The sequence below is a fragment of the Culex pipiens genome, chromosome 1 (genome assembly GCF_016801865.2).
Source record: "Culex pipiens pallens isolate TS chromosome 1, TS_CPP_V2, whole genome shotgun sequence".
Classification (NCBI taxonomy): domain Eukaryota; kingdom Metazoa; phylum Arthropoda; class Insecta; order Diptera; family Culicidae; genus Culex; species Culex pipiens.
Genome location: NC_068937.1, coordinates 39,875,983 through 39,885,334, shown reverse-complemented (window position 1 = coordinate 39,885,334; position 9,352 = coordinate 39,875,983). Strand labels below are relative to the sequence as shown.

The following is a 9,352-nucleotide window of genomic DNA, read 5'->3' as shown; positions in this document are numbered from 1 at the left end:
CTTCACCCTTTCTGACTTGTTTGCGCTGCCGCTGCTGTCCATTTGATTTTTTTCTTGACCGGTTCCTTCCGAAGTGCGTACCTTACATTATGCCCAAAGAGACTATTGTCTGGGGAATGGGGGAGGGAGGGATTACCGTGTTCAGTTCCCGGACAAGGTTCTTTCATTACGAATAGACTATCATGTCTATTGCAGTGTAAAAATTAAGACAATGAATGAGATCTGATGTTTTTTTTTCATTTCTGCTTTGTTGGATGGAACCTGGCTAGATTCGATCACTGCAAATCGGCATTTGGCATTTGCAGAAGAAAGCAGCTTTTGTTCCACCACGGAATCAACCTTATTTTGCACTCAAATGTTAACAAATAATTAGGTTGTATTTTGGTGAACGGGAGAGACAAATTTCCATTCTAAAAAACGAAACTATTGGCACTACGCCCCCCGGGGCATGGCCTTCCTCTAACGTGGGATTTCTGCTCCAGCGCCTCTGACGAGACAGGAGAAACCGGGACCGACGTTTTACTTCACCATCCGATAGAAGCTCAGTGGATAAGGCGGGAATCGAACCCACGTCTCACAGCATCATCGGGATCGGCAGCCGAAGCCGCTACCCCTGCGCCACGAGACCCACAAATTTCCATTCTACAGCAGCTGAATGTAATCCTCCAACATTCCGGTGTCGAAAAAGGAAAAAGTGCTTGTTGTTTGTCTCCGCCCTTTAGACTACAAAGCCGAAAATGCCAACGCCGACCGGGTTCTTCCCGGGAGTACGACCGTCGAGTGCCCGTGCCACGAGACACAGATCGTCTGCTAGAAAAAGATCGGCTATGCGGTGCGGCGACCATTCCTCCTATCGACGTCGGTCGGCATCCGTGGGTTCTCCGAGTTGGTCCAATCGCTGGTCCATTATTTCAAACGTTGTTGTGCCTTCACGCATTTTTTAAAATTTCTAAAATGTGGTTATGTTTTCTTTGTAAAATTATGACAGTTCGGGCAATCAAGGTAAAGTAATAACGGTGGGATTTCGTCAATATATTGACGAAATATCAATACGTTAACCGTTTACGTTAATGTACTGATAGTGTATTGACGACTTTGTCCGCCCCATAGTACTAAGTATAATGAAAACAAATGAATTTTGATATATTTCCAAAAAAAGTTTAATTTTCGATTTTCCCTGAGTTGATCATGTGATGGTTCTGCAATGTTGTAATTCTTACAAATATACTCGAAAGCAGTTCTCACGTTTTCAGAATAGTGCTTCGTTATATCGTACAGGGACACTACGGTATTATTATCCTGACTTTCAAAAGAACACAACAACGAACTGATATGAATATTCGACGAATCGTTTCTGTAAAATACTTAGAATAGGAATTTCTAATTTTATTAAACGTACCTAAGTACCAACAAAGTCATGAATATCAAATCCATTTCTAAACATACATAGCAGATACGTCATTTCTGCCTCCGCAGGTAAATAATGTGATTTTAACCAAGCGTATACGCGAAATCATTGATTTTCTTGCATGAATCAAAATGTTCAAAATGGCATAACTCAAAAAGTGCACATAAGTGCACTTTGAAATTTGGAGACAAGTTAGGACATGGTTCAAATTTTAAGCTGCAAAATGCTGCAGATCGCACAAATGCATACAAAAAAGTACTCCATTAACAAAGTTGAAAAAAAAACTAAATTTTGAATAAAAATCCATCTTTTTTGATTTTTATTATTTTTTTTAGCCTGTAAAAAAGCAAATCACCCGCCCAAGTAACCATCCAGCACTAAATGAAGTCACTGTTTAGCACTAACAGCGCATTTATAGCTGCGGGAAAAACCTAAAATGTTTTGACATCTGCACCAAATGCGCTTTTACCAACCGTCCCCTAACATGACAGTTTTCGTGAGTTGTGCGTATCCACCGCCAGATGGCAAGTGGGCCTCGCCGGAGTACGCCCATCAAATATGCTACTCAAAATTTGCATAGGAAACTTTTTTTTCGTGACGGCTTTTGTGGCACGCTCACTTCAACAGTTCTAGACTAATATTTGAACGTGGCGTATCTCTAAACAAGTTTTGAAAAAAATGATCCCATAATGCTTATTTTGTCGTTTTAAACCAAAACAAGGCAAAAACTATATTTAATTAAACTATTCGCCATTTTCAAAAATTTGGCTAGATAATATCGAAGGCCGCCATCTTAGGCCCACTGGGCCCACAAAACGGGGTACGCTCAGTTTGTATGGGAGCTGTCAACATGCTCCCGGGCTGGCTTTTACAGCATATTTGCAGCTGGTTTTGGACTTTATATTTCTGTTTTACAGCTGTAACCAGTGTGTCTGTAGTGTTCGATATCGGTGTGACTCGTCGCGTATTTGTGTAAATGTAGTGCCAAGAGATGTTCGTGGTTGTCGACGGAAAGCTACCTGGACGTCTCCCAGAACGACCAGTCCCACGCAGTGCGTTGTTGCCGCTAGCCACCACCAGATGTCGTCGTGGAAAACATCGCACGAGAGATCAGCAGGGGGTGGCGAAAGAGGGCGAAAAGAGAGGAGAGTTGGCGGGTCTCGGATCAGGGGGGGTTCAGGACGAAGTGGCCAGGATTGCGCCATCATTAAGTCCGGTGTTGTACGACGAAGGAGGCTGTGGTCAATCGCAGCCGAAACCGAAGGCCAGTGTCCCGAAGTTGGACCAGCGGCCGCAGTGAACCTGACCGTGTCAGGAAGTGCCCGGAACCGTGCTACGTTCCGCGGACAGCGAAGAGCAGAAGCTGCTCGAGATTTGGACATCCCAGGTAGGATGATATTCCCCACAACAACCCCCGTAGTGAACCTTGATCCCGACCGCCATCGCTCTAACGCCATCTTTAAATCCCTCTTGCCCTAGGACCTCTCGGGTTTACCCCAAGTTTCCCCCGTGAAACCCCGTTGGTTTCTGCCCTGGCATTGCCATATCCGGCCCGGCAGACCAACCCCGAAACCATCAACCGTCAATCCGTTGGTCGGTGCGTCGCCAAGCCGCCACGTAACCTCCGTGTCCCAAACCCGGACAATCCCGTCGGAGGCGCTGCCTCGTCGAAGCCTGCAGCACCGTTACACGCTCAGGAAGGACACGGACGGCTGGCGATAGGTCCGAGAAGCAGAAGCAGAAGTCGGAGGGTCCATCCGACGACCGAGAAGCCACCCCCGTTGGCGTATTGCAGGAGGAGCTCAACGGTCATCCGGACGGAACAACGACCACCGCAGTGCAGATCGGGGCCCCGCAGCAGATCATCGGTGCACAAGGAAGTTGGAAGAAGGATCGTGTGAGGTAGGATCTAGGAAGTAAGGAAGTGGGAAGGGAGACGTGCTAGCGAGGAGTTAGGAAGTGTGCCCAATAAACCGTCGACGGAACCCCGAGAAATAAACGTAGTTTCCTTAGACGACTGCGGGTGTTTTCTTGGCCTAGCTTAACTTCGAGCGTCATGCCGATCCTGGGTTTTTAAGGAGAGTCCCATCGGTATCTGGCTCTACCCATACTGGAAGCACAGCTCAGCAACCTCAAGTTGTTATACAGCTGAGCCCCTACTGTTGTTGCTCCACCCCTGCAAAATGTCAAAAAATGGAGAGGCAAAAATGTTGTTGTCCCTTTCTTTCTCTTCTCTGCTTCATTCAATTCTATTTTTGAGTTGTTTACTACTTTGCCGACTCAGCTGATTGAGAGGGGAAGTTGAATTATTTGCTTGAACTCGCGGTGCTGTCGATATGATGCTGTTGTTGCTGATGATGTTCGATGAATCCGGAGCCCGTGTCCTCACGGCTATATGAGGTATGGATTCCCAGGATGGTTTTTAGAGCTACATAAACAGTGTTGTCGCTCAGTAAAATGCACGGACTCTACTTAATACGGACATAAACCAGTCGAATTTTCTCTGTGTATTTTGAAAGACACCCAAGTAACCATCCAGCACTAAAAGAAATCACAAATGAGCTGCTAAACAGCATTCACCAGCAAATCAGTCATAAAACAGCTAAGGTGATTGCAAATTAGCTTTAAAACAACTGCTCTGGTAATAGCCGGAATAGTGCTGATTTGATGCTGCTACTAGCAACACTGCAACACAATATTTCATCAAACTGGCAACACGATTTTGTTCCGTGTAAGAGCGAAAGAGAATGCACCAACAAAACCAAAAATATTGCTTACTCTCTCATACTTTAAACCAAAACAAATCGTGCGGGAGAAAAATGCAGTCCGCTGAGAATTTCGTTTCACGATTGAAAAAAAAAACGATTGCAATTGAAACCTTTTCATCATGTTGGTAAGTTAATTTTATTAATTTTAGATTCATAACGTTAAAAGAACTACTAGCATTCTCCTACTACCGTTGCAGTAGTCTCAGGCAGCTGACTTACGGATACGGAGGAATAGTGACAAATTACGTGAAACCAGGAACATCCGGCTTCGTGCACTCAATATGGACAGTTCCCGGTTGTCCAGGATAGTGATGATTGAAGGGAACATCCCGAGGAACGGCGAGATGCGGTGGTTCGGTACGGTGAAAAAGTGAAATTCAACGGTTTAGGCAATTATGACACAGTTATGTGGTTATGGTTATGGAGGCTGTGAAATGATTGTATTTAGATTATAATAAATTATACAATGGTTTGGATTGTTGGGACTAAATTTTCGCCATAATTCAGGTATATCGTTCCATGAATTGTTAAAGTATTATTTGAATTATTCGGACTTAAGATTTGTTTTTGCTGTAGTTCATTTGGCTCAATCATACAATACCTGTTTCAAATAATCCTAAGCGTTTGGCGAACAGTTATATCATTCCATGAATTGTTGTACAATTGTTTGGATTATTGAGACTTAAGAGTTTTTTGCTGAACTTCAAGTTGGAAATACCTGTGGAAATAATACGTCGGCTATGGTACCCTTATGTTTTAACAATAGCTGGTCCGAAAAATCCTTACCATATGGCGAAAAGTTATATTTCTCCATGAATTGGGTACTAAAGCCCTATGTCAATTTGTTTGTACAACGGTAAAAAACACGATTAAAAACCATTTCTGATCACTTTTTTTTTCATTTTAATGCAAAAAAATATTGACAAGACAACATTTTGTCGATGGATCAACTATGGTCCCCTTGGAACGAGCTGTCAAGTAGGAACTTTTCTGTCAAGAAGGACCGCGAGGCTAATTTTTCCAAATTGATTTAAAAATCCATTTTAAACTCTTTGTGATCGTACAAAGGGTCATTGTACTCATAAAAATAAGCTTTATCGCTGTAAACAATAATATCAGCAATCCAAGCTTCATTTTAGGACCCAACTGTTCAATTATTGTTTGAATCATTGGGACTTCAGAAAATTTTCGCTAAAATTCATTTTTGGCTCAATCATACAAAAACTGTTTGAAATAGTACCAAACATATGAGGAATAATTATATCGTACCATTAATTGTTGTGCAATTGTTTCAATTATTTGGACTTAGGAAATTTAGGAAATTTTCCGCTTAGGTTTCTTTGACTAAACCATACCGAGTATCATAACTTTTATCATACCGGCTACAGTACTATTATGTTCTAACAATAGCTGTTTCGAACCATCCTAATCGTATGACGAATAGATACCGTTCATTAAATTGTCGGAAAAAAATCAACCATTCGAATATGTCAATGATAAGTGTAACTATTCGGGAAACAGTACCATTTTAATTTTGTTATTAATAATTTCAAGAAAAATTAGAATCCTGCGCTTCAATTGATCGCCGCAGAAAGATACCGTCGCAATGGAAAAACCAATGGAGAAGTCAAGAGAGTAGGCTTAGACAAAAAAAAATAAAAACATTTTGATTGTCAATCTTAAAAAATCGTGAGACTTTGGTGCTGGCTGTCGATTGCTTATTTGGTTTTGGTGACGGAATATGCGGTTCTGCGATCTTCTAGGCCGGCTCTATGGCATCCGTACTGGTGCCGGAATCATCGACCTTCCCGATAGGCTGTACCGTACCGTCGAATGGAGGCACTTCGAGCGTTATTGGCTTAGTCGGGCAGGCTTCCCCCTCGTTGTCGAACCTGTTGCCCAGGCATACGCTTTTCGGGGCAGGTTAAGCCGCCTGATTATGTTAGCACTAAAAGGCGCAAGACGACGGGGAAAATGGACAAAAACAGTTTAGTTTTAGTTTCCAAAAGCTTGATTTTTCACTAAGAAACCGAATGTAATGAAAAATCATACCGCACGAACCAGAGTAAGGGCCACCGGAAGATCCAAATTTGTTGAAATTTCATCAAGTTTATTCATACGAAAACTGATTCCATTTCTTTTACCAAGAATGTTTATTTAAAAGAATCTTGGAATAAAAATCCGTAAGAATTGAACTTTAAAACGGGTTTCAAGATCTCCGGTGGCTACATCCAGAACCGTACAGTATAAACTGGTCATGCAAAGTACAGAACTTCTTGAATATAGAGTGTCTGTAGTGCTATTTCGTCTTCTGGACAAGTTTTTCATGTTCGCCGGTGGCCACATCCGGTTTCTCGAGTGTAATAAAGCCTTCGACCCCCGAATCACACCTCTTTACTGTGTTACATTATAAAAGAACGCCTGCGGTTGGCCGGTCGTTTGGGCTGGATGCAGCGGTTCTATGGCCTTCGCGGCGGGCTTGGTGGTTTTTTAGCTTCGCCCCTGGCTAGATGAACGCACTGCGTTCCTGGCTTCTTCGGGCAGATATCTTCGGAGTTGAATCGGCAGCCCTAGCATCGCGTGATCTGGTTGTAGGCTCGAATAATGGATGAAGGCATGAAGGTGCCACCGATTCACCAACGAGGAACAATTCGGCCCGACAAAGCCATCACCACCCCAGTGCTTCCATCCGACCCGATACGGAGACCGAGGATCGCCATGCCTTCCGCGAAGGCCACGGACTCGTTGCATCCGGCGGAATTCCTGATCATAATTTTCTTAACCTTTGTAAATTGACAGCAATGGAAAATTAAAATCAGCACGGTTGCTGCGATGAATTTGAAAAACGCTTGCGCTCGTATCTTTGGGACCCCTACAAGAAAATCACCAAAACAGATTTTTTCTCAATACGCGCAATATATGGTCGTGACATTATATCAACAATATCACAAATGGTAACCATACCAGAAATAATTTGCTTATGATTTCGACAGTTTCACCTTTGGTATTTGATTATGCGGGTAGCCTTTAAATGGGACGAAAGGCCGTATACCGCAATGTCGTACTGCCCCTTTCAAATGTTGCTCCAGAACTTTAAATTTCTGTAATTACCGATTACAGAGGGAACTTCCATCAATTCGAAAATCGTCAAACTCACTGGGCACAGTCGCGTGCCAACACACTTCAAAACAAACCGCGCAAAAACAAAAACATTCCAACGTTCTGCTCAACCCGCGCAACCCGGCGGAATCTTCGTCCTCGTCGTTCCCGTAGTTCAACCGCGTCCCATCATGAAGCTGCTCGACCTGCGCCCGGACCGCGCATTACTCAAAGTCGACTTCGCCGGGTACAAGCTATCGCTGGAGCCGGTGCCGGTGTTGCGCACGGATCTACCGGTTTCTTCCCGGCCGGACCGGGTCCGCCCCGGCGCGGATCAGTACTCGTGTTTGGACGCGCAGCTGTTCGGGCTGCAGAACCACCTGGTGCGGGATCCGTGGGTGGTCGGTAGTTGTTACTTCTTGGATGGGGGATGGACGGTGCGGCGGGTTGTGTACGATGAGGCGAGTGGCCGGTTGAAGCCGGTGAGTTCGGTGTTTAAGGTGGGGCGGAAGCGGGAGCGGCGGGAGGGGGATTATAATTGCTCGATGCGGTTTTTGTCGGAACGGTACGCGCTGATTGGGGACGGCCAGGGCGGGTTGCGGCTGGTGGAGACCGGGGATCGGCGGCGTGGGGACGAGTGGAAGGGCCGGTTTGTGTTTCCGGCGGTGGATGGGATGGAGGAGGGTTTTGTGGTGTTGGATGGGAGGTTCGAGGTGGCTGGTGGTGGGGAGCGGCACGTTCACGCTGTTTGCGGTTCTGTGAGGCGCACGGAAGAGGATGGGTTCGAGACGGTTCTGCACTGGGTGAAGGCGATTCAGGAGGAGGGAGGAAGTGGAGAGTGGAAGTATCATTCGGTGAAGGTGCTGCGGGGTCGGGGATTTCCGGTGTACTGCGCGCTGGAGCTGAAGAGTAGGGGGTTGGTGCTGGCCAGCGATAAGCCGTTCAAGTTTGTGCTGGACTCGGAGAACCCGATTGTGGAGAAGGAAGTCGTGCCGGAGTTGAAGAAGCCGGAGGCGGAGGGAGAACGAGAGCCGGTTGAGGTGAACTTTGAGTGGAGTCAGACGCTGGAGGACATAAGCGTGAAGGTACCGAAGGAGGAAGGGTTCAGCTACAAAGTGACCAACGAGAACATGAAGCTGAAAGTGCACCGCAATGAGGCGTTGATCATCGACGGGGAGAGTTTCTTTGCAGGTTCGAAGAATTATCGTATTTTGAATGTCAAGTAATAACTCAGAATTTTTTTCACAGCTATCGACGCCGAGTTGACCTCCTGGACCAACGAACAGTCCGAGCTACAGATAACGCTGTTCAAATCTCAACCCGGAGTGATGTGGCCCTTCCTGTTCCCAGGCTGTCCCGAAGAAACCAACGCAAATCGCGCCGAAGGAGAAGACCTGCCACCAGTTTCAAACCTAACCAGCCAGCTGGAAGAGTGCGACTTCGGCATCGTCGGTTCCGGCGAAGAAACGGAATACACACTCGAGCGGTTCGACGCCACAAGTCACGCAGTGACGCACAAGACGTTCCTCGGCGGAAACGGTCCGCTGTTCAGTCTACCGCTGCGCCCCGAATTCCCACCGGCAATCGCCCTCCGCCACGACGTCGACGCGTGCCTGTGGCTGCAGCAACCCGGCGACGAGTGGTCCCTGCGGCACGAGGGCACCTTGCACGCGTTCGGTTACGTACAAGCGTCCAAACAGCAGCGCAAGTTCCTGTCCTGCTCGCCGGACCTGAGCTACGCGTTGATCTGCGAAGCCGAGCGGCACATCTTCATCTACAAGGCGAGTTACGGCGCGGAAGGTTTGCGCCACCGGAACGGGCCCCAGGTGAGCATCGGTCAGCAGAAGCTTGTTTCGCTCGAGGGAAGTGGTGAAATTATCGGACTTTGCGCGGAAAACGACTGCGCGATCCTGCTGACCGAGAGTCACGTGCTCGTGCTGCAGCTGCGGATCGAAGAGTAACAACAACAATACACACGCAACTTCTTAACTTTACACTGAAACGCCCAACAGTTGAGTGTTGTTTTATTCTCGAGTTTGTAAATTGTGAAAGCATATTCTAAGTGGGGGACGGGGTG

At 46.2% G+C, this 9,352-nt stretch overlaps 1 protein-coding gene across 1 annotated transcript; it reads left to right on the top strand.

Annotated features, from left to right (window-relative positions):
• The first annotated feature begins 7,360 nt into the window (after positions 1 to 7,360).
• On the top strand, positions 7,361 to 9,286 carry LOC120419859 (nudC domain-containing protein 1). The gene is made up of 2 exons (XM_039582739.2): positions 7,361 to 8,466; positions 8,524 to 9,286. Exons 1-2 carry the CDS (start codon positions 7,467 to 7,469, stop codon positions 9,234 to 9,236), a joined length of 1,713 nt encoding a protein of 570 aa, XP_039438673.1. The 5' UTR covers positions 7,361 to 7,466; the 3' UTR covers positions 9,237 to 9,286.
• Positions 9,287 to 9,352: the final 66 nt, after the last annotated feature.